Source organism: Brachionichthys hirsutus, chromosome 18 (genome assembly GCF_040956055.1).
Source record: "Brachionichthys hirsutus isolate HB-005 chromosome 18, CSIRO-AGI_Bhir_v1, whole genome shotgun sequence".
Classification (NCBI taxonomy): domain Eukaryota; kingdom Metazoa; phylum Chordata; class Actinopteri; order Lophiiformes; family Brachionichthyidae; genus Brachionichthys; species Brachionichthys hirsutus.
In genome coordinates, this window is record NC_090914.1 from 441,577 (window position 1) to 468,812 (window position 27,236).

Here is a 27,236-nt window from a genome sequence, read left to right on the forward strand (position 1 = left end):
AAATAGCGTAACTGTTAGCTTGGCTAGTTAGCATTGCTAATTATTCTGGAAAAAGAAGAAAATACAAGTTTTAAACAGGCAACCATGAACTCCTGCTGAAAGCGTATACACCCTATTAAATACTTATGTCATGGAAATTGTCTAATTTTGCGCCGCTTGATCTCTAGTCGCATCTGTCTACGTCTGAATTGCTTTAAATGGACGGAAGTCTCTCAGTGCAGACGCTGGGGACAGAAGACACCCCGGTGAACGAAGATGCCAAAGTCTGGCAGCGATCTGGAGTCCAGCGAGTCCCAGTTCGGTTCATGTTTTGCACCGCTGATGCCGAACAGCAACATACATTTTTTTATGTGGTAAACAGTTCATTGTATCGTTTTGAATATCAGATTTATGAGACTTTGGGTTTGAATAGAGATCTTTGGTGTGCCTAATCTTGCCCAGGCAACAGAGCAGATAGATGCTGAAAAGCTACTTGATAAAGGTTTGGATGGACTGTGTTGGGCTATATGCCTCAATAAAATGTGTTGATTGGCATGTGTGATAGTTTTTACTGGGTAGTCTTAAAACAAGTTCTCACAGTTAAAACCTTCTCTCAATCTAAATGTTGGCCTCTCTGGCAGTAATTTAGCTCGATTTGCATGTAAAATAACTAACTTTAAGATTTACCAGCTAATTAAGAGAAAAAAAAATCCACATTCTTAAAACAAGCTTGTTCATCGTAGACAATCTTCTCCTGCATAGTATATTCCTCTCAAAGCAGGATAAATAAGATTGCTTTTGACCATATTTAAGATATAGTGTGGTTTGTATGTTTCTCAGACATCAGGACAATGAGTGTGTCTTTAGTCTTGTCCTTGAGAAGGCAAGGCGATATGAAGTGGAGCATGTCCCGCTGACGATGCATTTGCACTGCTACCTTCAGACAGGGTGTAGGATTGCAAACAAAATAACACATTAAATGGCAAAAAAATACTTTATATATTTTTCTGTGAATGAACGACTGACTTGACTTTATCATGTTCGGACAGATACACGCAAGATCAGAATTTAAGGTATGGTTAAAGCAACACCAAAACCCCAAATTAAGAACCACTCAGAGGCAAAACTAACGACTGGACACGTCATAATGAATCCAACTTCATCAATAAAGTGATTTGGAAGTGGTTCCCTTTCTGTATCCACGCTAAAACATATATTTCCCGTAAATTTTCAACATCTGAAATGCCCTCAAATACCTTGAATTAGGTTTAATTTCCCTTCACAAAAAGTCACATCCCCTGAAAACTGCCTTAAAATGTGTCGCACAATATCAGGCCAGAAGGCTAAACAGGTTGAACAGAATAATCATAACAAGGATTACTTCCTCGCCACGTGACAACACACCTATATTAAAAAAAAACAACCTTATTCACAAAGAGGCACGACATAAAAGATATTAAAAGGCCTTTTCATTCAGATATGTTCCCTTTTGCCTGAGGTAGAAGATCAATCTTAATCAAATACTGAGTAACAGATGTGCCTTTTTTGTGCGCAAGAATGACATCCGTTATCATTGCTCTGTCGATTTAACAGTTTAACTCTACAGAGGAGACATCGGCTAAATATTTCAGAAATGGAAATAAAGCACAGTGATAATTTGTTGATTTACAGATAGAAAGGTTGCAGAAACTTAAGAGGAAGAGACCAATAGCGTTTCTAGTTTCTGCTGAAAATTATACAGCTGAGGAAACTAATTGAAATAAACAGTCCTTTACTTTGTCATTCCCACACCCACCCACGTGTTCCAAACTCCTATTTGCCCCCGTTTTCAAGCTGGTATGTAATCCATCATTGGGCTGACTTGCGCCTTTACCTGCCGTTGGGTCGACCCTGCTGCTGTTGCGATGACTTGCTGTGATGTTCGGACAACCACCGCCGACAGATGTTCTGCATCACAGAGTCTTGAGCGCTTTCTGCTGCCTGGAGGACGTCTTTCACCAACGGGCCGGCTCTACGCGACTCCAGCTTCACTGCCTGCAGGTAAGCCGGTCGCAGCTTACTGCATAGCAGGTAGGCTTTAATCTGCAAGCCAGAGGAGGTTTAAGATAGAACATCAACATCTGAGGGTCTGCAAGCATTCGTCCCAGCAGTAAGGAGGATAGACTCAGGTGATAGATAAAAACATATACTGTAGGAACACTACAGGTTCATTGTGAGGCTACAGAAGCAAAGCAGCAACATTGATAGAGCTGCAAGAACAGGATGTTTTACACCACCTTGCTTTCTGTGTTCTTGGTCTCCAGAATGAGAATTTCCAGTTCTTTGGCCTAAATCAGATAAAGGACAACAAGGATTGCCAGCAGGGCCAGCATTTCTTCGTCATTGTGCATTCAATGTCTTTGCACATGTTGCTTCTACTAGTCACACTTACGTCAGCTGGACTGTGGTCTGCTATAGACACACAGCTGAGGATGAGGGCATCGCAGTCGTTTTTGGTGGCGGTTCCCGATTCGCCGACACATTTGAGCAGCTGCCGTACGGCTCCGTACTGCCTGTGCCGGACGAGCCTTTGGCCCGCCTTCACGTAGACAGCCTGGGCCTCCAGCTGGAAGTCCTGAGGCAAGAAGACGACAGTTAATCCGAGGAAAATAAAGACTCACTCGGGTTAGGTTTGGTGAAGCTCGATACGAACAAACAAACTTGAACGAATGAATGATTACAGATAGACAGACATACAGTCATTAAATTAAAATGAACATGGCAGATACAGAACACCTGTATGACTCGATATGCAATGCCGAAACCCTCTTCAATGTTTTTTCCTCCAAGCATCACCTGGAAACATACAGACACAAAAAATACAACCGCTGAGCGCCTCTTGAGAGCAATCCTAAAACATGGCATCTTTTGATATTGATCAGATACGCTATCCAAACGTTAAAGTAAGTTATCAGGCCTTTTTAACAAATCTATTTTGTGTTTTGTGGGCTACACATTTTATATACACAAGAGCAACACCTTGCAGGCAACTTCGACTTTCATGGGGCTTCCTCCGAACAGCGTGGGTGGTGAGCTGGATCCGGGGGACTTGCAGGAGGGGGTGCTGGTCTGCGGGACCTTGGAGGAGGCCGTCGTCTCACAGCGGTGCAGGAAGCGGGTCACCTCCAGCTGAAGCTCAATTGTGTTCATGTGCCTAGTGAGAACAAACGGGATGAGGTAAATAGTAACACAGGATCAATAAGATGATTTGCCAAAGAGAATGACCTGGACACGTCGCTGGATGACAACATCTTCCTGAAGGAGTTGACCTGAGGCTTTTTCCTTCCAGTGTATCGGCCTTGCTGCTCCTGCAGGTACGTCTTCAGGTGCTCTTTGGCTGTGACCAACCAGCGCTGTAAAAGGTCAAGGCCAGGGTCAACTTTCTCTTATGAGAATTTCAGCTAAGCAACTGTGGCGGAAAGACAGACATTATATATGTGTGTGTGTGTGTGTGTGTGTGTGTGTGTGTGTATACCTGCTGTTCTCCCAGCTGAAGGTAGGAACTGGCTCCATGCGTGAAGAATCGGATACAAGTCATGGCCGCACGGACATGATCCTGCCCAGGCATTAACATATTGTTATACATTTATTTGATAAAGGACATCACAGCATCAGTCCTGTTGGTCAGCGTTGGGCCTTTGCTTCCTGACATTTCAATAGTAAAGGCTCTAACCGTCATGAACTGCTGGAGCTGGTAAAGAGTGTTATAGTATCCCCGTCGCTGCAGGAACTGGCAGGAAGCGATGAGGTACCGGCTGCACGATTCCAAGCTGGGATCCAGTTTTTCCATTAAGCCCTGCAGTGTGCCAAGACGTCCTCGCTCCAGACTGGATTGCAACATGCCATCTAGAAATACCTCTTCAGGGCAGTTCTGCGGCACGATGCAACAGCAGAACATTTCTCAAATACTTGTTCATGAGGAGTGATCGGACAACAGCTTCTTTCTCAGGTATGAATAGGATCGTGAATTATGCCCAACAGAGGAGTCAAACGGTGTCAATTTTATTTTATCAAAAGGTTTGTGTTGATTTTGAAAAAAGGTGCCCCTGAAATAACCCCATTCCAGAGAAGTTCCAGAAACCCAATGCTCCCCAGCTACGGTTAAAGTAGGAAAGGTAAGCCTCACCTTGTTGAGTATGTATGCAAGGGCCTCTGACATGCAGCCGTGATGCATGTAAAAGCTGATCAGGGCAAGGTGAGTGCCGAATGTGTTCAGGTAGTAGAGACACTCCTGGTGGAGGTGGCCGCTCAGAGTCTGACCCTCTGTTCGATCCGCAGGACCACCCTCCTGCAGGACATCCTCCAGCTCCCGCAGGGACGCCAAGATGTCCTCTCCAAAAGACTGACAAGGACATGGAAATGTCATTTATTTAAAATTAACATTTCATGACTAATAGATTCCAATGACAAAAGAAAAAAGCTCCCGGGGAATTTCTTGTGCGTGTTCCTCTCATTGAAATGAAGCCACACAGAATGTGTCACGTAACAGAGGTGATGAATTAGCTGCTAATATTTCATATTTACGGCTGTAGTCTTTGTAGAAACCCCTAGCCTCTTTTTGCACAACTAAAGAGGTACATAGAGCCAAGTTAAACCTAGCATTCCAATAAATCCTGAATTATCCGATCACAAAAGGACAGTTGAGTCTTCTTCCTCTGTCTCGGGTTTGCCAAGTGACCTAGTTTCAGAAAGCAACCTGTGCTTAGAGGCTGTCCACACAAGGAGACCGTTTTCTTTGTGGGTAAAATGATCTTTCTGATTATATATTAACATGTTTCATTTTGTTATACAATGGAGAGCATGCCAGCTCATTTCTGATTCTGTATTAACTGTTACGTATCGAAGAGGGCGCGCCTGCCACTGCAGATAACAGATTAACCACAAGAGCGCCACCATGTCGTCTTCCTCATACCGCGGCATGAGTGAGCTGTGCGTTGGTCTCCAGGTGTTGGACAACCTCCTGCAGCAGTGGAGGCCCCAGGCTGAGCTGGTTCCGGTCAACTGGGGCCTTCAGGCATCGGGCCAACTTCTCCCTCGCTGCTGAAAGGTTCCCCGCCATCAGAGATGCCATCCCCCACGCCTGCCACACGCCACTGGGGTCAAGGCCGCTTTTAGTAGACACCTAACAAAGCAGGTACACAACCAGTGAGGAGTAGATCAATTAGTAGAGAAACACCGTCGACACTTTCATTAGATTTATTGCTGCAGCCTACTCTATCAGAACAGACGGTCCCCTTTAAATGTGCATGATGCCGTTTATTAGCGAGGTTAAATGCATCACAGAGTCGTCATACAATTCAGAAAACCCCTGTAAAACGAGAATAAAAGAAAGCTTCTCTGACAATGTGAGATCAATACGTGGCATACATAAACAGTATTTTCTTTTTAAAACTGTAGTCCACCAGTGGACTCACCTCCACCGCTAACTGGTAGTACTCTGCTTCCAACAGCTGGTTACGGAGACGCGTGACAGCAGAAGTCTCCAGAATGTCATCCAGTGAGGGAATATACTTATAATTTGCTGCCACCAGAATTTTAAGCACATCTACTTTGCTGATGTAGCTGTGGAAAGAGATAATAAAAATCAAAAAAGGGAATGAACGTATGAGACAGATACAGACCTTGTAATCTGAGGTGTGCAGGCAGAAACATTAAATGCATCCGTGTAAATAATCCCAATCTCCCAACGAGCTGATGGAAGCCAACACTGAGAAGGATCTCTGATCTAACAAGTTCAATGTAGAGTGACGCAGCTGTTTAGGAGTGTAATAGTAGTAGTAATAATGATCTACTCAATAGGAGAGACAGCACCTTTAACCATAAGAGCAAGTCAACAGCGGTCAACGCCAACAAATCCGATCAGCTGCGAGCCAAAAAAGAAAGCTACAGCCATCACCATACTTTCATCTGAGAATAAATCAATGGGTGTGTGTGATCAAGGTGCCCTTTGTGCTGATGAACCTTCCCAGAATCGTCCGCTATCCTCGATCCCTTTTTTAAACTCAGGGCAACAAACGTCAGCAGATATCTGATCGACATTCAACGGGCCACTTTTCACCGCTCCTGACAGAATGCTTTTTGAATGACCGCTGCTTTAGATCCTATATGTAGATTTTCACTTCAGCTGCATTTTACCTGTCACATAGAGCGAGATCCTGGCTGCGCCCGACCTTCACAAACATCAGTTTAGCGCTGAACAGTAGCTGCCGCATGATGTCGGTGAGGAGGCACGCATCCACCTCTGGATTGGTCAGTTTACGAGACAGAGAGCGGCAGTGTTTGATGAGGTGGTGACCGCAGGCCGTCTGGTCGCTGTGCATCGACAACACCGCCACACAGAGGTATGCGCTGGGAGCCTATGGGTTTTGGCAAAAGACAATTGTTAGTCTTATGGAGTTAGAGATAAGAGAGCAGAGAAAAAGTCCTAGTCTGGAAACCCTCACCGACAATGGCAATAAACTGATTCTGAGAGCAGGTCAGCTTCCCCGCCAAGTTACAAAGAGCACAAATCCAATGTCAGGTTGACCCGCATAAGTTACTCAACTATGACAGACCTGGTATCAAGTTAACATTGGGATCAATATTTGGATAGTAACTGTACGAGTCACTTGACCTGGTGGATCCTGTGTGCTACTTAAACCTCATTTCAGACCTGCTCGTAGTAAAACTCGCTCCGCAGTAGCTGGTTCTCTGCAGGGCTTGTGCTGAGGTGGATCTGTCGTTGGACGACTTCAGGCATGTGCAGTACCCCGTCTAGAGCCTCTTCCTTGGCCGTGGGACTTCCAGCGGCTAAAAGAGAGAGAGTGATGTTGCAAAGCTTCTGCGTCACTGATTAAAAACGGATCTTTAGAGATGACAGATTAGATCAAAGCACCAAGATATGTTTTGTTCATTTAAATTACCCTCAGCTGGTTCCAGGTCATCATCAGAGCTGCACGAAGGGAAAAAGTTACATCTCAGAACGGAGTAAATGTTTCAAATGTACTCAGCGGATGCAGGTCATTATATACAACTATGCAGGTCAGGATTTCTGTCCTTACTTTGGGTGAAAGTAGGCGTAACACTGATTACAGACTCTGACTTCACCTCCTGGGCAACCGTCGACGAACATCTTGTGCTCAGAGCACGTGTGACAAACCAGACGGCCGCATCTTCGGCAATGATGACGTCTGTTGAACTAAGAGCAGAAAAACAACACTGAAATATTTAAGAAGTGGCCACGTGATAAAGATCCGACGGCAAAAAGGGGCTCCTCCCAATTACCAAACATGTTATCGTACATTTTGAGAAATACTGTTCTTTAAACTGATGGGCTGTCAGCTTCACCTCGGTAGTGAACTTTGTTGTGGTGAATGGGCTTTTATGTAAATATTATGGTCACGTCTGACTCACCATGGTAAACCTCTCACGCAGGCAGATCATGCACTCGTGCTGCTGGGCGTCAGGAACCCAGTCTTTGCGGGCTGGGGGTTGATCGGGAGGCTGGAACCTGAAAGATGAGAGGCGTTTTCTCCCCGCCGGGATTCGATCCTTTTCCCTGTCATTGCTGTGTGTTGAGGATGTTGTGTGTGTGGGGGTGCTACCTGTGATTAGAGGAAACAATCAAAACATGAGCAAGCGCTAGTTTCAAACCAGGAATTTCAGTCAGAAAGGAGATATGTGCTCACTTGTAGAAGATGTTGGGGATTCCAGCCGACTGGAAGAGGAGGTGGAGCTGCTATCCTGAGCCGGACAATGGATCAGCGCTTCCTGGAGGCTGATTACAGAGTCTGAAAAAGAATCACCAGGCATACATTTAAGCATCTGCTGCTATCTGTGGCATTAGCTGAGCTGGAATACAACATAGTATAACAGAAGAAATAAAGGTATGTCTCATGCAATCACCCACTGATGGAGGAAACTATGCTCCCTCAGTAACTTGAGTGTTAATGCTTTAACATTTACACTGCATATTATCCATAATATAAAAAGGATTGGATGAAGTCAAATACTACTGTGCAAAGACAGATGGCGACGTTCGAGGAAGGAGTGCACAGTGTTGGATTGTACACCGACCAGATCGAGACCGCTCTTTAGGAGCGCAGGAAAAGTCGAGGGCCTTGCAGGCGTAGTCCTCCAGAAGTTTATCGACGTCTTCGGGGGCAAAGCCAGCCTCCTGACCAACAAGGAGGCTCCGCAGGGTTCGGACAGCCAAGTCTGCCCAGTCTACCTTTAGGTTCATTAGCAGTTGCTCCAGCATGAGCAGGGGCTCGGAAAGCAGGGGGAAATATTCCTGCCTGGAAGCCGGGGGCAGAGTCAGTAACACCTAAAGGGCGACACAGATCAGTGCCATTAATACACCCTGGAGAAAAATAACGAAACCACCACTATTACAGCACCACCATCCAGGTGAAGGATCCTTCACAAACCTTTGAGCCGAGATGAAGGGCATGGATGTGTTGTCGACGTGCCGGCGACACCTCCCTCTGGAAATGGACAGTGAGGTAGTCAGCCAGGAAGTGACAGGCAGCCAATCCAGGGCGGCGGTCCAGAGCGCGCTCACAGACGTCGATGCCAATGACAAAATCTGGCAGACTCTCAAGCAACTGGGGAATAATTGAGAAATGATATATTATCAAAGCAAAGCTTTCCAAATACATATTTCCAAGTGATTCTCTTTAAGATCTTGACCTGGAAAGCCTCATCTGGTTGTCCGTTCTCTAGCAGGTGAAGCAAATGCTCAGTCTTGAGCTGCAGTCTCAGGTGGTCCGACACAGGATGGAGCTCAATCCACTCGGCACACAGCGCAAACTCCTGCAGAGAGACAATAACATGACAGCGAGACAAACACTGGACACCAAGTTAATGAGGTTACATTCATCTCAACTTGTGATACATAACAGCCGTCTCAGCTCATCGTTTTTGGGCAAGTCATGCGCCCTTATATGCACCTTGGAGCTGACTGAAGGCAGACTCCGGTTCATTTATCAAATCAACACTGCAAGGAGTTCTAAAAATTGGTTTGAGTCATTTTGATTTACTTTCCGAGCTACCTTACACGAAGTAAATTGCTCAAAGTGTGTTGGCCTACTTTGCTCTCCAATATCATAGCTAGCAGGGATTCAGACTTTGTCTTTGACTCGGTCCTCAGCTCCTGCCATGTGGCCCATGGCAAGGGGGGTTGTAGAGTCAGCATCTGTGCGAAAGGAGTCAACAAAGCGTTTTGCATGTGACGAGGAAAAGGCAAAAGAAGCCACTAAATAAACGGCTTCCAGCACTTAACTAAACATTGAAACCTACGAGCAACCATTAACACCAATCAAAGGTCACAAAGTGCATGAAAAGACAGACTCCTTTCTGTTTTATTTCATTTTAAGTTCTCTCTTGTACATTTGTGGATTATGATTAAAGGGCTTATACAACCACTTCCTATTTCTCTCGTCACTGAATCCTTGGTTTAGATGAGCTCTGAGAGTTACCCAGTGATATATGTCCAGCTCTTTCTTCTTGCGCTCCATGTCTCTTCTCAGCGAGGCCTCCGTGTTCGGGTCATTGAGGCAGAACTCCAGCAGTTCCAGGCAGGCTGACAGAGGCCAGCGCTCCAACGGCTGGAGGGCAACACGTGCTCGCAGGTTGGCATCCTGTATGCGGAACATCTGATGGACACCTCCACCTGAACCTGAACCTGAACCTGGAAAAACAGGCAAAACTAGCTGTTGATGATTATCTTTCTTTGGGTTCAAAGTACGTTTCACGAGTACCCCCCCTTAACCAGAACTGAACAATCCTGGACACATTTGCTTGGCTTGCCATGCTGGTTAAAATAAATGTACCTTCCAAGGCAGCACAGGCTAACAGACGGTCTCTTAGCACCGCCTCCTGGTCGGAGCCCCGTCCATACAGCTCTAGGAGACTGAGAGCTCGGCTCAGGTCTCTGGAGGAAAGAGCGCTCTGGAAAGCCTCGGCAGCCACACCTTGGGCCAGTTTGTCTTGCGGACCACACAGTAGGAGACTGGCAAGGGGCTTGCCACAAACAACCACCCCTAGTCCAGGAGAACTCTCTTCACCCTCGCTTAATGGGCTGCCCAGCACCGGTTCTGCCATAGAGTGCAGGTAAGACCGGAGAATAGGGAACTGATTGAGGAGGTTATCTGCTTCCCGAGAAATCTGCTCTCCATCTAGAACAACCTCCTTACGGCCACTGCGGAAATATCCAGACCATCCGGAGGATTGTGTGCGGGCAGGTTCCCCTTTGCAGGCGCTCAGACATGCCAGTGTGGCCAGTAGAGGAGAGCGAGACTTCAGGAAAGACAGGGCTGATGGGGTGAGGAGAAAAGACTGTGAGGAAGAGGACGAATGGGACTGTGAAGAGCTTGGTACGTTGGAGATGTTGGTTGCTGCAGTAGAATGGTCTTTCCCTGAAGCCTCCGACACAGCGCTCGCCTCAGATTGAGGCCGAGTGAGTCCCAGAATCGACATGTGGTCCCGAGCATGCCGTTGGAGCAGGACAGATAAGCCGGCAGCACAGAACACTTGGTCTTGAGCGGAGTCTATTTCATCACTAGATCTGGAGGTCCACAGAGGCAGCGCTTCACAGCATCGATGGACGATAACCTGCTGGACGCTGAGTCTCAGACCTTCCTGCTGCAGCAGAGACAGCACTCTGGAGATGTAGCAGAACAGAGGAAAGTCAGGACAGCTCTTCATGTTCATACTGATGGCATTATCATCCTCTTGTAACTCGCCCCACTGTTCACAGACAGGTGTCTCTAACAATGAAACCGCATATTAACATACATTTTGCCGCTCCAGCCTGCATTTGTAGAAGAGATTAGAAAAGCACTCGGAGAGCGCAGACCTCTGCCGAGCAGCTCGTTTGAAGTTCAGCTCAAACTTGTCAAACAGCTTAAAGAATAACATCCCAAATAAAACCACAGCCCATGCACACATTTATGCAGAGGACAACACCTACTTTTCAGGAGCCGCCTGTCTGTCAAATAGCAGGTGGGAGACCAGCAGAAAAGGGGCTTGAAGCAGGACCAGCAGAGGATTCCCAAGCTTCACCTCACCGCTCTGGTCTAATAGGAACAGGAAGAGAAGACGCCAAGGACTTAAGTGCCTGTCGGACTCTGGAGTAGTTATCATTTAGGTAGCATGGCTGCAACTCCGCTCCGCTCATTTCTTTGTAAGTGGGAAAACTTGCAAAATCAATGGTGCATCAAATATGTTGTGGTTCATTTATTAGAGACAAAAAGAACACCAGAGATGTCCATGGCCAAAGAATTTACCTTCTGACACCAGGCAGCGCACCAAAACAAATGCTAGTGTGTTGATATACTCCAGGAAACTGCGCACATAATCCGGTCGGGCAACATCTCCATTTGGCTCCAAGGGCAAGAGCTTGTCCAGAGAAAGAAGCAGTTGCTTCAAGTTGGAGCGCACGGGGTGAGCGTCAAGCTCAGACTGCCTCAAACCGGCCTGTTCAACCAGCAGCGCCAGGAGAGCGCTGCCTCCGGTGCCCTCTGTCAAACAAAAGACATTTTGAGTTCAATCAGTTTCTGAAAGAGAAGAAACCACAATGCTTCCATTTTGTAAGAAACCTTCCTCTGCTCCTTTGAATCCATCAAAACAGGATGTCATGGAAGGGCACTTCAAGCCGTGAAAGCCTTTCAAACGACGACCATGTTGCTAATGGGGCATCACACACACACACTACATGACTCAGCAAGTCCTGACGTAATAATCCAGATTTATACTCCTCTAAATGTTTGAAAAACATGGCTCCAGCAGCGTACCAACACATCCTCTGAGTGGAACACTGAAGCCAGAAAACACTCCAGACCAGCGTTGTCCTCCGACAGTGAAACGTGCAGCCAGGCTTACGGTACCAACCTGCATCATCCGTAGCAGCACTCAGGATATGCAGGGTGGGTTCCAAACGTTGGGCGAGGCTGAGGCGAACAGCGATGGCTTCCTCGCTCAGCGAGGGGTAGCAAAACAGGAGCATCTCTTGGATGCTGCAGCCAAATGGGCTGGCATATACTTGGTCTTCTGCAGCTTCTGTAAGAGATGACGGGTCAGAAAGAAATTGTTCTCTACATTTAATTCATACATCTCATCCGTCAGGAAAAGGCACAGGGATATTTGACTACAAAAACATGTTTATAAATCAATAACCCTCAATAATGGAGTCTAAATAGCCTTTGGCATGTAGCCGTCTAAGTTAATGCACATTTTTAAGCTGTTTCTGGTCACCTGTTTTGACAGATCCTTTATGAGTGGCTGAGTGATTTAGGATCTTGCTGATCTGCTGCAGTACCATGGGAAATCCAGAGATCCCTTCAGAATGAGGAACCTTAGTATCAACGACTCCTGGGGAGGCAAAGACGGTTCAAAGACGGTGCAAAGCCTCAAATGAACACATTACACACGCATAGACTAAATGCATCGTTAACTATGCCAAAAACCTCTCCGGCAGCTACCTCGGGCCTCCAGGCTGCTGTTGAGTCTACGTTCTGCCGTTTCCAGCAGCTGCCGGGATGTCTTCCAGAGCCGACAGCGGCAGCAGGCCAGGTCGAAGGCAGCCATGGCTGCTGGGCTGATCTCCTCCAACAGTGCGTAAAGGAGGCTAGGGGGCTCCGAAGGGCAGCGGCTCAGCCAGTAGCCTTCTTCCAGTGAGGGCATCGGGTGAGCGGGGGCGCTGAGGAGACGGTCTGCTATGTCTGAGATGGAGTAAAAAGCCACACCTGGAGGGAAACGCACAGAAAACCGGTGAAGGCCCAAGGCCGACGGAATCTTCTTCTCAGTCTTTAAACCCTCAGTAAGAAAAGTTGATGAACCTGCAGCAGCAGCGCTTCCGATGGCCTGCAGGGTCGACAAGCCACTGCTGCCCAGCCGACTCCTCCCTGCGCTCAACACGGCCGGCGTAGCAGAACTCTCTGGGGATGACGAGGACGACGACATAGACCGGCTTTCCATCTTCTGCTCCACTCTTCCCAACTCCACCAGGACCTCTTTGTAGCTCTCCATGAACACCAACTCGCCACAACAAGCGGACGCATCCATGTCGAACACCAGAGAGACCTGCCAGGAAACACAGGACTGAGCTCAGGAGTCTCCGTCGGCATCCGAGTGAACACCTCCAAACCGCACCGTGCCAAATCACGCACGCAGACAGCACGGTCACGTTTATCGATAATGTCATGCTTCATCTCCATCGTCATCATCATCCTGTCTTTTCTTCCTTACCACCCGCTTTCTTTGAACACATCACTTGTAAGGAATACTCAGATACAGCCAGAATCTCGTCAATAATGGAAACACAACACGGGAGACGAGCGCAGAGGGTGGTGGATTCCTGAACTGAATGACGGAAGCTCGCTCAGCCGTTTAGCGCCACCGTCTGGAAGTTGCTCGTGTCTCAAAGCAAAAAAATAAATAAAATATATAAATATATATATATATATATATATACCGTACTCAGAGCCCACTTTGTTTCATAACGAGGTTGACGATAGTGGTTTCCTGTTCTTTGGTTTTCCTGTAAGCGACTAACTTTGAGAGGTTTTGCTTTAATCACCGACACACCAGTGTAGAGAACAAACGTGCGTCTGTCACAGAATGAAGTTGGCTGAGAAGGACAGACCTGATGAGCCTCCATGAAGTTCTCTTGTCGGATACAGGACAGGAGTAGAGACTCTGGAGGGGAGAGCATGGCAGGGACCAGCCAGCTGTGGGGACAAACGTCCAGCTGCACAGACGGAGCTGCAGCCCCCCCTCCACCCTCTGAGCAAACAGAGCCACAAAAACATCACATTTTCACACAACTTGTTTTCTGTGGAAAACGTAGCTCTGAATGAATGAGCGCTGAATCAGCGTGTGCACACATGTGAGAGGGACGTTCCCTTACCTGATGAACTGGTGCCGACTTCTCCACTGTGTTTCTCCACGGAGGGACGTCTCCCTGGCCTCTTCCTTCTCCTCAGGCTTAGTCTCTCACCGTGTCCCACAGAACTGAGGGGAAAGCCAACTGCTGACGTCTGGAGGACATTTTCTGAACCTGCAAGGAGTTTACAACTAGGTTCAAAGAACAGAATTCTAAATGAAAGTGCATCCTCAGTTTGCTCATCTCACCTCTTCCACTGCCCCGATTTCTTGTGACGATCTGCAGCCTCCACTGGGCCTCTGCAACGCGTTTGGTCAACGCTTGCAGGCGAGCCCCAAACGTCTCGGGCGTCACCGAGCAGCCGAGGCCCTCTGCTGCCTGCTCCTCTCGGGGCAACGCGTTTCCTACCTCCGCTCCATCCACATCCACACACAAGCCATCCAACCCTTCTTTTAACAGTTTAAGAAAACCCTCCATCGCGCACACGTCAACCAGAAACCCGGTGCACCCCTGGATAAAGTGTCCCAAGTCCAAGCAGCAGCGGTGAGTTAATGAAGATGAACTTCCACTCTGCGCCTTGCTCTCCATTTTGCTTTTCTCAGTCTCCACTGTCATCACTTTAACTTCCAGTTCTACATCTGTGTTCGGTGTATCTGAGGGACATTCTGACTGAGAGGCACTGTCTGTGTCTTTTTGTATCTGCTGGACAAAATCAGCAGTAGACAGAAAGAGAAGGGAGAAAAGGTTCTCCAGGAGCTCCAGACGGAAAATGGAGGGAACGGCCTCAAGATGCAGCCAACACTCCAACAGGTAGCGCTGGAACATCAAACGGCAACCTGGAAAACACAGTGCACAATGTAAGGACAGCCAAGACAATGATTCATAGCGTCTCTGCAGATGACAGATAGCCATCACACCTTCTGAGAAAGCCGAGCCTCGATTTTGTTCTGTTCCTCCTCCAGCTGGTTGGCCATGTTGCTGCCTGGACACGCACTCAGTGCAATTAGAGCATCTGTGTGCATTTACACAGAGAGCGTAGATGGCATACTTCATGGCACAGAAACCCTGGAATAAGATGATGTTCTTCTGCACACCAGGACTGAGGGCTCCAGGGACCTCAGCGACTTCTGATTAAAAAAAACAAATGTTATTAAATCCAAAAGATGACCGAGACTTTTGAACGACCTACCTGGAAATATACGGCTTGCAGAATCGCTAACTCTTCTGAAAACATACTTATACAGATGAGCTTTTAACTGATGGTGTCCTCTTATTTACTTATTTTAAGTTTTATCTTGACATTGTTTTATTATTTTATGGTCCTTGCTCTTAAACTGGGTACCTCGTCTCCTCAGTGTCCCTCAACGCCACTGTTGCTTTTAAAAATGTATTTTAACTTCACCTACCTACTTACTGTTTTGCACCGTTTTATTTTCTGGACTCATGATTTTGTACTTTTGTTTATGTCTGTTAAAGCATGGTACCTTTCAAGAATTTTATTTCTTGAAAGGTACTATATAAATAAAGTTTATTATTATTATTATAATTAACACCACATTTATTTCACACTCTGCACGGGCGAGGATGATGCAGAGGCTGACCTGCTCCTGGTGAATTTGGCATTTGCTGCAGCAGATCCAGTATCTCATGCTCCTCAAACTGAGCCAAAGGAGTCAAAGAATGCAGAATATAGAGAGCAGAGTGATTGTCCAGAGTTTGAAGTTGTGCCAAAACCACCTCCATAGAAATATCTCTGAAGAGACAAGACAGTAGAAAACAAATTAAGAGCAAAGATGAATAAAATGACAATGGACACCAGTTAAACTTCAAAAAGAAACCGCTCACGGATTGTTGTTTTTACACCACTGAAGTATTCCAAACTGGGAGGATAGAAGATTGGCAAACTCCTGCAGAACGCAGTCGTTGGCTGGTGCCTAAAAAAGTAAAGACTACATTAGCTAACTGCTAAAGTTAAATTTAAATATGAACAAGGTGCATGAAAGTGTCTAGATGGCTGAATGGTGTTGGTTCTGACCTGGTCTCGATGGAGGATGCCGAGCAGAGTTTGAGCTGAGCTCAGACTGCGACAATGGGTCCATCCCAGGAGGAGCAGCAGCCGGGACAAAGGCCGGAACTCCAACTTCAGTAAATCTCTCAGCTTAGAAAACTCTTCATGTTTAATAAAGTCAAGGGCAGTGACCTACAGGAAGGGGCCGCTCTCGTTACGCTATTAAATCTACAGTATTTATGTACTTGCAAATCTGTTTAATGAACATTTCTACAGTAGTTCCTTCGACACTTACCAAGACCTGCTCCAGGAAGTGCTTTCCACTGCTAAGGCACTCAAAATAAATGGACTTCCAAATGGATGCACGATCCTTGTGGCAACAGAAGCTGAGGGCCAGCTTCTCCGATTCAGGAAAGTCCACTGAGAGAAAAGAGGGAAAATGAGTTTAACATATAAGAAGCAAACATTCTAAAAAGGACTTCACACAATGGGAACCAACTACCTTGAGTGTGCGGTGCGTTCCTCAGGAGATGGTCCCTCTGAAGCCTCAAAGCGGTGGCGCAGTAAACAGAGATGAGAGCGTCACAACGGGGACGAATTAACGAGCTCAGGATCCTCTCCTCATTCAGGGGCCCATCTCTGACTGCCCACAGCTCCTCACTCAGCGCCTCAAGCTGCCCCCCACTTTTGTGAGAGCTCCAGGGCATCACAGATAACACAGCGTAGATCTCCTCCACACACTCCTCCACCCTCGTCCTCAGTTTTCCCAGTTTCCTCATCAGGTGTTGGATGAACGCGTGCTGCAGTGCATGGTCCTGTAAGCGAGGGAAATGGAAAATTAGTAAAGGGAATCATGAATTGACCTCATTCATCAACAAACAGATTAAGATCACTCTGGTTTGCTTTAATAGGTTTGACCCTACCTGTAAGAAATATGCTAAAGACTGGGCAAGTCTGGGCTTCTTTCTCTCCAATAATGTCTGCAAGCAAGACTCAGCAGCATCCGATGTTCTTGAACTCTCCGGGGCTTTTTGTTCAGACTGCGAGTCCAAGAAGGTCCGATGCAATTTCTGCTGAAAGAGAATTCATCTCAGTCATAAATTCTGTTTACACTCGTAAAACAGCAGAACAGATCCACCTCAATCACAGCAACAAGGATAAAACTCTCTGTGTTTTGAGTAATGACCTTAAGCTCCGCGGCCGTTATGCCCTCTGAGCCCAGCTCTTCGAGGAGCAGCAGGAACTCTAGTTCTCTCCTGATGTGAGGAGGGACCTGAAGTGGAGAATGAACAAGAACAGACATGATTGTCTTCTTTGCCTCTGTCAGATTCAAAGTATCAGTATATGTGTGTTAACAGTCTAGAATCTGTAAATGCTGCTTGAAGATGACACAACAAAACACGGCGCTGTCTCAGAGTTAATCTAATAAAAAGAAGAAAAAACACACGGAGCGTTGCAATACTTATACCTGTTCATCTGTCCATTTCTCTACAACTTGAAGCCAAAACCAAGCCAGTTTGTGTGGACTGCCCACAGATTCCCATCTACAAAATAAACACACAGCAATTAAAATAAATAAATAAGATGCATACAAATATCAGGCCTGGGTTTTTGGTATGTGGATTTAGAGGCATGACGACAAACTTGCTTTAAATTGTAAGGATGACAGATGATAGCTTTGATGATGGCTTGTAGTTTTTGGGAAAGTCCTCCCGTTGAGTCAGCCAGCTGTGGCACACAGGCGTCGGCCAGCTCCCACTCTCCATGCTGCAGGCACCGCTTGAAGTATCCAAACAGGTCCTGAAGGGAAGCGTCGGCTTCACAGCCGAAAGGATGCATGTCCGCTCCCACGGCGACGCTCCCACGGCGACGCTCCCACGGCGACGCTCCCACGGCGACGCTCCCACGGCGACGCTCCCACGGCGACGCTCCCACGGTGACGCTCCCACGGCGACGCTCCCACGGCGACGCTCCCACGGTGACGCTCCCACGGTCAGATGTGGAGAGGAGCTTCTGCCTCCACGTGGTTGAGAGTAATTGAGCTTTTCACCTGGACTAGGAACAAAAACATGAACAAATATTTTTTTTACAAAAGATACGTATTTAAACTTGTAGAGTCCGTCAAATATGATTTCACATATTTTATACTCTAATCTAATCCGCATAAATCTGAATGATAAAATGGTTACACGATAACATTATTATTTATTCACGTGTTCATTCTTGAACGATAAACATTACGCAAATCAATTTTGTCCCATCATTTGTAACGATCTGTGATAACACCCTGAATGCGGTAAGAAAAACAGATCGATCAGCTTCTGCTGTTTACTCGTCGAGTCAAAAAAACAACTTTTAGTGGTCTTAAAAACGCTAAATCTTCCATCTTGACAGTGTAACCGGATGGGAATCCCCAACGCCACAACAGCAACATCGGCGTCACTATTAGCATTAGCGTGATCTCATACTACTGACCGGCTGCAGTCGAATGATGACGAGTTAGCAAACTTCTGTAACAGCTGCTCGTAACATAAAGTAACATAAACTACTTAGAACTTAACGTGTTTAAAATGAACTTACTTCACCCGCAGCCGGGAACGACACTACCTCCCCAGGTGTCTAGCATCTAGCGTCTGCCTGTTATGCTAGGTGTGCTAAAACGCGATACGGATAGTCATGTGACAAAATCAGCTGATTCTCGAACGCTGGTTGGTCAGAGGTCGGCACGAGGTAAAATGCTGCCTTCAAATCTTATCGGAAAAATGAATGTCCAACTCAGGAAATGTTCAACTACGAAATGGAAAAAGTACAGTGGAACATCTGGGTATTACCTGATTTAGAATTCATCCAATGTCTCTGGGGGAGCCTCTGCTGTCCTCTACTCTGTCTCCAGCTCAGGACATGTCTCTGGGGGAGCCTCTGCTGTCCTCTACTCTGTCTCCAGCTCAGGACATGTCTCTGGGGGAGCCTCTGCTGTCCTCTACTCTGTCTCCAGCTCAGGACATGTCTCTGGGGGAGCCTCTGCTGTCCTCTACTCTGTCTCCAGCTCAGGACATGTCTCTGGGGGAGCCTCTGCTGTCCTCTACTCTGTCTCCAGCTCAGGACATGTCTCTGGGGGAGCCTCTGCTGTCCTCTACTCTGTCTCCAGCTCAGGACATGTCTCTGGGGGAGCCTCTGCTGTCCTCTACTCTGTCTCCAGCTCAGGACATGTCTCTGGGGGAGCCTCTGCTGTCCTCTACTCTGTCTCCAGCTCAGGACATGTCTCTGGGGGAGCCTCTGCTGTCCTCTATTCTGTCTCCAGCTCAGGACATGTCTCTGGGGGAGCCTCTGCTGTCCTCTACTCTGTCTCCAGCTCAGGACATGTCTCTGGGGGAGCCTCTGCTGTCCTCTACTCTGTCTCCAGCTCAGGACATGTCTCTGGGGGAGCCTCTGCTGTCCTCTACTCTGTCTCCAGCTCAGGACATGTCTCTGGGGGAGCCTCTGCTGTCCTCTACTCTGTCTCCAGCTCAGGACATGTCTCTGGGGGAGCCTCTGCTGTCCTCTACTCTGTCTCCTGCTTGTCTTAATCCATATACCCCTGAACAGTGAAGGCATCATCTGGGTGGCGAGGTCAGGCGGGTTGAATCGGTACAGTCATGACGTAATGACGTTTATTCCTGATTTAATACATTTCCAGCATTGGTGCACCCTCCTTTCTCTCTTTGTCCGTCCGTCTGTCTCCCAGTACTACCGAGTCGGGGAGCCTGTCTCTATGGCAACGCGGGCGGGGCTTGCCAGCTGGAGGCAGAGTCAGTCAGACCTCAGTTCATCACCGCCTGAAATCTCCCCGCTGCATCGCGCCCTGAGTGCAATGGAGGACACGGACAAGAAGGAGCGTGTATGTCGCTGCGCGTTGTCGCCATGCTTTGCCACATAGCTGCAGAAATCACCACCGAATTTAAACCGTGGATCAATACAGCCTTTGTTCCCATCGGCGGCGACGGCTCACCGGAGGCTGGGACGGCGTTTGGCTGCATGACGTCATCCTGATGTGTTTCTATTGTCTCGCAGGAGGAGTATATCGGAGCGATAAAGGGGGGGCTGCGGCCTTCAATGAAACTGGTGGTGATGGGAATCATCAACAAAAAGCCCAAGAGGTCGGTGCACGCGTCTGTGCTCGGTTTCTCATTCAGAGAATTGTGCATTATTGATACGCGCTCGCCTACTGTTGCAGATTGAGTATATGTCCGTATAAGGCCAACGTCTCTGTTATGTCTGCGTGGGTCCGAACTGAGTCTTTTTAGTGTGCGTGGGAGAGTTTGTAAATCTCATGTCAACACTGGCATGCCTTTCCAGCTCATTTTTCATTTTGTTGTCGCTGACTGTAAATCTAGAACGAGATGACTGGCTGCACAAACAAATACACTTTGAGATGTTAAATTTAGCTACAGACATGTTCTGTGAAAGCAACAGGAGCGTTTCATTTGATTTGTGTGTCTTAAAAGCAGCATTTCATTTAGATTAAAAAAATATACAAATTGTACTCGAGTACTTGAGAAACATGTCTCCCTTTTTGAATGTTGTGTTGTGTTGTGCGTTCTGGTCCCTCCTGTGTATTTTTTCAGCATCGAGGTGACTTTGTCCGGCACTCCTCAGGAGGAGGAAGAAGAGGCTGATGTGGGACTTCAGCTGAAGGTCAACTTCATGGATAAGGCCGTCCAACGCAACGCCCGCCTCTCTGGAAAGTGGGGTCCTGCCGAGAATACCTTATCCTACTTCCCTTTTGCTGCTGGAGAATCCTTCAAGGTACACATATAAACTTCCTCTCTGGTCCACAAAACATTTGGGAAGCTTCACAGCAAAACGGCATCTCCTAAACGACTTAAGATGAATAAAAGATAAAGAATGCATGTGAATAAGGACATTATCTTTGTGAGTTTTACCAACTGAGCGCTGAGAAAGAAAGAGAAAGGTCAAATGTGACAGAAAAAACTGACAAAGCGGAAAGAAATCATTGTGGTTCATTAAATTTGGTGTATATGTTATAAACTGCTTGAACACAGGTTGATTTGATAAAAACTGACCTTCTCCTCCGCCGCCCCGCTTAGATGGAGATCGTGTGTGAGCACCAGCAGTTTCGGATCTTAGTGGACGGACAGCCTCTGTGTGGATTCACCCACCGGTTCTCCCCACTCGCCTCCCTCACCGCCTTACGGATATTTGGAGATCTGCAGCTCACCAAGGTGGCCTAAGACCGGCAGTCAAGAAACTACATAGACAAGAATGTGGCAGGACAGCATCCACACAAAAGGCTGGTTGAAAAAGATCCTGCAAGACATTATAAAGATGAAAATTCAACAAATAAATACAGTCATTAGTCTGTTGAAATAGTGAGTTTACATATTAAGGTGATTAGTTTGAGACACTAAGTCTTTATTTTTGAGAAATTGTCAATATTCTGAGCTATAAAGAGATACTGTCGTTAATTTGAGATACTAAATCGTGATACGGAGAAAATACAATTACAATTACATATACAGTAATCAGTGTTATTTGGGTGATATAAAGTCATTATTTTTGAAAAAGTTTCTAATTCTAGTGACTTTCAGGATCTTTTTTCCGCATCGGCAGAAACGGTTCTTCACAGAACCGAGCTCCTTTTTGAGGGAATGAAAGAATCCACGGTGAGGATGTTAAAAAGGTTGTGCCTGCCTCGTAATCACGTGTTAAGACAAAGTGCCTTCACTCGATTACCTATTTGAGGACTTGAAGGAAATGACTCAATGTAAAATGATCATCAATGTCTTAATCATACAGGAGAATGTCATTTGAACTGAAGTTGTAATAGTTCCCTTAACGAACGTTCACACAGACACGGCGTGGATCAGCTTTGGTGCATTTTAACCGCCTGTGTTTGAAAGCACTTATATTTAGGAACGCCTGCATGAAGACGGATGTCTGAAATCAACCGATTGTCTTTCTGTCTCCTGACTATGAGTGGCAGGTAACAACGTAATAAGGCTGAGTGTGCCTCCAGATTAAACAGGATTCAGATTCATTTATCCATTTTGCTATTCAATCATGATCAATTGAAGCTTTTAAAAAGCTCTAAACACCCACTGGTTCGTGTTCTTGTCTTTTACCACTCGCACTTTTGATGCTTTCATATTGACGCACTGCAATAAATCACTCTTGTTGTTATTTGCGTTGCTGTGCTTGACTTTGCTCCACAGTGACATCACTTGGGTATTGTGTCATTTATTTCTTGCTCTAACAGGAACCCGACCGTTTTCTAAACCAACACCAGCTCAGCTTGAGTCATTCGGATAACACTCCACTCAGCTTGCTGACTGGGAGTGGCGGTCTGCGATTGCAGGCAGCAGCCAGCCTAAAAAACCTTTTAGAATTGTGACAAATAGCTCCCGAGGCTGTTCTTGCCCCTGCTTGCACCCCACCGTGGCATTAGATCCTTCACTTCAACAATAACACCATTTTTTTCAGTTACAGACTATAATTTAATACATCATCCTGGTATAAAACTGGAGCGAGATTTCTTTTTTGTGGGTCATTTAGCAGAAGAACGGTGCATTAAAGTACATCATGTGTAAATGAGACTTTTCTGGCCCTGCAAAATCAAGCTTTTTGGATTTTTTGTACAATTGCAAATAAACCACTTGATGGATTATGATCAAACTGTGCGGTTTATGCCGTGGAGGATAATGCCACACCTTGGAGTGGTTCCAGATAAAGGGATGGTCAAACTATAAATGATACCAATGCCATTCCAAATTGTAAGAGCAGATGCAATGACATAACCTTTCCATGATGGTCTTCTTTATTTATAAGTATATGTATTCAGATTCCTATTATCTGTCACTGCAGTAACACACGACACCAATCTGAGTTCTGGCAGAGTTGTTCAGGTAAATTAAGATTTAAGATATGCCTTACTGAAGAATAGATCTCTTATTATTAATAAGGACTGTTGATTGGACAGAGGACAAAGTTGTCTCTTTCTGGACTAAATCGCTGAAACGTAGGAGAAAAGAAATAACATAGGCCTTGAGGAAAAGTACTTTTCAACACTGGATGATAATATAAATACTTTTAAATACAATAATAATTTTGGTTTCAAAAGAAACTGCTACAACCCCTTAAACCCTCAGTGAACAAACATTTAAATGCAAAGTAATCAATAAAAAACAAACAAACAAAAAACCCAGAAATCCAATGTATCCATCAGAACGCTCCTCTGATTGCCTGGTCCCATTCTGGTCCCATTCTGGTCCCATTCTGGTCCCATTCTGGTCCCATTCTGGTTCCATTCTGGTCCCATTCTGGTTCCATTCTGGTCCCATTCTGGTCCCATTCTGGTCCCATTCTGGTCCCATTCTGTCTTACGTTATGCATTCATGGAATGTGTAAACAGTCCTTCTCGTCCCTGGATAAATGACGGACGTCCGCTTCTCTAGGTCTGCTGTCTGATCGCATCGATCCAGGCCATCTTCTCCTGTTGGGTCGGAGCCTGGATGAAGTAAAGAGTGTTGGACTGTGTGATGATTTTAAACAAGTTGCCTTGAACGTTGCCTTTCACACCTGGGGGGGGGCAGAAGACACGAGAGTCTGGTAAAGTTACAACAGCATTAGGAACGACGTAATAAGCCTGCGCTGGATGGAAGGGTAGACAAATTAAAGCAGGGATGCTGTCAAACTGAATAGATTTTCTCTTTCCACGCCGCATTTCAATGCAAATACTGTCCTGCAAAATAAGAGTCACGTTCACACGATGATCTGAAATTATAGGTCTTTGATTGCATGCCATGAAAATCCAGCAATAACTGAACCTTTTTGTCACGTCCGTGGCTGTAAGACTCGAAACAGACAACACACAGACAGGCGATCTCATAAAGCACATATTCATTCTAAGAGTCCACCCATTAAATGGCTAAATGCAAGTATCTAGTTAATAATAGTTACCGCTGGTAAGGAGGTAATGTAATTGTCTGTTAGGAGGATTACTCAAAAAGTTAGATATAGATTAAGATGATTACATTTTGGAGAGGTACAGCATGACGTCAGGTTTTCATGGATCAGACTGCAGCCTCTCGTCACCGGGGTGCAGCATAATGGATCCATTCACGACTTAACCAGGGCCGTAATCATCGCTTCACTGGTGCCTTTTTCTTTCTGACCCGTCTTGTTGTTTCTGAGACGGTGACTCACCTGAAGGAACGCCATTATCATTCAGAGAAGACACCAGACAGCCTCGCAGCGAGAATCCACCGACTGGCCCGGCATCATCCTGACAAGAGTGACTCACAGTTATGGAATTAAGAGAAGTGATGGCGTCAGAGTAACATGGGTGACGCATAAAGCGAAAGAGACAGCTGCCTTGCTTTGGGCCACGCCTGCCCGTAGCGTGATTTTGGTACGACTTTGTCACGTTTTTGTGTTTCCAGGTTTCCACTCACCTTGGTGGGATCAAAATAGTGAAGGAACGCAGGCTCTGAACGCAACACGAAGAGTCGCACCTTCCAGTTCTTCCTCCTGTGCCCCTGTGTAAAGGGTTAGGGTTAGGGCGGCATCAACTGTCACTCAGTATTACTCATTAATAACATCTACCTGTTTAAGCAGGTATCCTCTCATCATCACTTTCCCACTCAGCTCCACTGCAGAGAGCGACGTCTCTGCCTTCACCGTGCCTCTCTTCTTTAAGCTGTCAGACTGCGATTGAACATGGATTAAAGTGGATTATAATCTGTCCATGTGGGCCTTTATGCAAGCAGCACCAATACGCCCGGGGTTCTCTAACTCACAAAGCTGTACAGAGCAATGGAGTCGTCCATGAACTGCTCGCTGAGGCCGGCGGTGCGGAAACTCTCGGCACTTTTTGAGCCAACAGTCCGAAGCAACCCTTCCTCCAGGAGCGCCGAGGCCAGGGTCAGCGCCTCCACACGGGTCAGAGCCAGCTGCATGAACACCAGCCAGTCCACTACCGCTGAGCCTGCACACAGAAATAGAATAGAAGTTATAACCCAGCGGAGGGCGATCGGGGGGGGGGGGGGGGGGGCAACGATCCCGCTCATTATGCATTTAAGGTGTCCCCCATCTGATGCTTCAAGGCTCACCTGAGAAACAGTTGCTGTAAGTGCTGCCCTGCTCCACGTGGTTGCTCATCTTGATCCCGCTGTGCACGTCATACATGGAGTCCAACACTTTGCTGTAAAAGTTCAAATGTGTTTTATAATCTTCATCCCCAGGCTGTGAGGATTCATTTTCCAGCCCTCTGTTATTAGTTTGGCCTGGCTTCAGCACTTCCTGGTTCTGTGGCCTTCCCTGGAGCTACTGCTACCAGGCCTCGTCATAGTGGGATCTATCCGTGAGAGAGACCTTCACATTGTGCTTTTGTTTGTCCTTCACATGCGGTTTAGACCCCCAGCAAGTCTGGATTTCATCTGCCTCGAGGTTGGCAGACATATTTACAACCCTGGTACCCGCATTTAACCCCACACTGGGACATTAAACCTGGGCCTGGAGAATGATGTAAAAGCAAACTTTCTGCAGGGTGGGGGAACGAAAGCATCACCATTTAACCTGCATGATGCGGCAGAGCTTGTGGGTGAACTTGTGTTACCTCAGATTGATGTTGTGAAACTGGGATCCAGCAGGTTCCTCCTTATTTTCCACCTTCCCACCTCCTGCTCCCCCCAGCTTGCCGACGGCAGCGGTGATGTCGGCTGCCCAGTCGTCTCTCTCCTGCCGGGAGCAAGCCTCCAGGAAATGATCCGCACCATTTCTTCTCTGGAGCTTTAATGCCAGCTGGAAAATGAAGACCATAAATGGGAGATAAAGTAACCTGAGGCAACATATTTTCTCCTCGGGTGAGGTGTGAGAGGACCAGAGAGCCTCAACATGAAGCCATACCTCCAGTGTGGTTCCTACCAGGCAAAAATATCAGTAAGTGTAGGACAGTTATAAGGTGAACGGCGTGATCGTGGTTGTGCACGACACTGAAGGCTGGGACAACCCACCGGTCGATTCTCATACTCCAGAAAGGGACACGTTACTTCACAGTCCTTCAGCAGGATTTTCCCGCGCTGACACGAATCCCTTTTGTTTCCTTCGTACTTGTAATACAGCAACTTGTCTGAGGTCAACACAAACCAACGGGCCTTCCAGTTGTGTACGAGATGACCCTGCAATCAGAATGATAAAGGATCGAAAACATGCGACATACATAATAAAATAATAATAATTGTGGGGTTAGGGCGATGAAGAAATATCCATACTTCCATTCTACAAGTACAAATTTAGATATAATTACAGTCTGTCATTCTGCCTTAAATCTATATCACAGCGGTAGTATTCTTATTCTACTCAGTAGTATGCTACGCAGTAGTATTCTTATTCTACTCACCCTTTTCACCAGGAACCCTTCTCTCAGGATCACGTTTCTCTTGTCTGTATCCATGTTGTTCAGTCTGAACCGAGGGAAGAACTGATTCCTGTACCTGCATGCGCTGGTCTTTAAATGAAGATGGGAGTCACCTTACACACGCGCACACACACACACGCACGCGCACACACCTTTCTCGACACGTTCGAATCCTAGCCTGCATGTTCTGCCAGGAGAGGGCGCTCTAACCCCTTAACAGGCTCAAGATGGGCGCTAAAAGAAAACCAGGTAAACAATATTAAAGAATATAGTTTCTGTTTTATGTCATTTTAATGTATCTGAAGTATGTGAGCGTCGACCAGGTAGTGAAAACCAGACACTGCATCTAAAGAATTCAAATTAAGCAGACTAAATTAAGCAAAAAGCCGCTAGTGTGTCAGTCTTTATCTATTTGTCTGCATCCTGAAGGAAATAAAACAACTAAAATGTCAAAGTCCACCAAAGACTTCTGGAGCATCATAGTAAAATGATGTTGCAGAAGCTTCCCGATCAACTAATTTTGAATTTTGAATTTATTTATTTGAAAGGATAAAACCCCTTGAGATGAAACCATTTCGTTTTCAAGGGGGTCCTAAATCAAAACAAAACATAGACAGAAATAACAGCTTACTAATTACTAATTACTGTAGCCTCTACGCTAACATGTTAGCATGTAACCCATATGAGAAAGAACAACCACAAGTTTATTGCTATGAGTGTTACCTTTATAAGTATGCACCAATGGTAATTTTACATCTGTTACACTATTTTTTGGGAATGAAATCCTTTTCACTAACTGAAGTCTTTTAATCTGCTATATGTTTTTTCTCTGGAAAATTCTGCAGGATAGCTTCATAAATTCTACAAAAACTTAAATAATAAGACTCCCGCTTTTCTATTGGGTTTTAGAGAATGTTCCTGATTGCTTTCCT

At 46.3% G+C, this 27,236-nt stretch overlaps 3 protein-coding genes across 3 annotated transcripts; 1 reads left to right on the top strand and 2 right to left on the bottom strand.

Moving 5' to 3' along the window:
- Positions 1–965: 965 nt before the first annotated feature.
- Positions 966–17,937, bottom strand: zfyve26 (zinc finger, FYVE domain containing 26). Its single transcript, XM_068752014.1, has 42 exons — positions 17,539–17,937; positions 17,359–17,434; positions 17,077–17,163; positions 16,814–16,960; positions 16,393–16,705; positions 16,186–16,310; positions 15,918–16,082; positions 15,728–15,816; positions 15,484–15,635; positions 14,818–15,009; positions 14,131–14,718; positions 13,907–14,056; positions 13,643–13,782; positions 12,837–13,080; positions 12,480–12,743; positions 12,253–12,369; positions 11,890–12,057; positions 11,286–11,519; positions 10,970–11,075; positions 9,831–10,660; positions 9,477–9,682; positions 9,089–9,193; positions 8,689–8,811; positions 8,427–8,603; positions 8,074–8,323; positions 7,686–7,787; positions 7,411–7,601; positions 7,059–7,195; positions 6,921–6,949; positions 6,671–6,807; positions 6,154–6,374; positions 5,433–5,580; positions 4,931–5,140; positions 4,145–4,360; positions 3,692–3,889; positions 3,494–3,574; positions 3,244–3,371; positions 2,998–3,172; positions 2,755–2,814; positions 2,411–2,593; positions 2,256–2,306; positions 966–2,061 (listed from the first exon to the last, which is right to left on the bottom strand). The coding sequence occupies exons 1-42, from the start codon at positions 17,727–17,729 to the stop codon at positions 1,849–1,851; spliced, it is 7,719 nt and encodes a 2,572-aa protein (XP_068608115.1). The 5' UTR covers positions 17,730–17,937; the 3' UTR covers positions 966–1,848.
- A 1,788-nt stretch (positions 17,938–19,725) lies between these two features.
- Positions 19,726–21,338, top strand: si:ch211-10a23.2 (Galectin-related protein A-like). Its single transcript, XM_068752338.1, has 4 exons — positions 19,726–19,767; positions 19,941–20,026; positions 20,495–20,675; positions 20,978–21,338. Exons 1-4 carry the CDS (start codon positions 19,741–19,743, stop codon positions 21,119–21,121), a joined length of 438 nt encoding a protein of 145 aa, XP_068608439.1. The 5' UTR covers positions 19,726–19,740; the 3' UTR covers positions 21,122–21,338.
- Positions 21,339–22,528: 1,190 nt separating this feature from the next.
- Positions 22,529–26,350, bottom strand: plek2 (pleckstrin 2). The gene is made up of 9 exons (XM_068752242.1): positions 26,287–26,350; positions 25,901–26,065; positions 25,504–25,688; positions 24,998–25,089; positions 24,686–24,873; positions 24,492–24,593; positions 24,341–24,424; positions 24,093–24,171; positions 22,529–23,465 (listed from the first exon to the last, which is right to left on the bottom strand). Exons 1-9 carry the CDS (start codon positions 26,338–26,340, stop codon positions 23,338–23,340), a joined length of 1,077 nt encoding a protein of 358 aa, XP_068608343.1. The 5' UTR covers positions 26,341–26,350; the 3' UTR covers positions 22,529–23,337.
- Between the last annotated feature and the right edge of the window lie 886 nt (positions 26,351–27,236).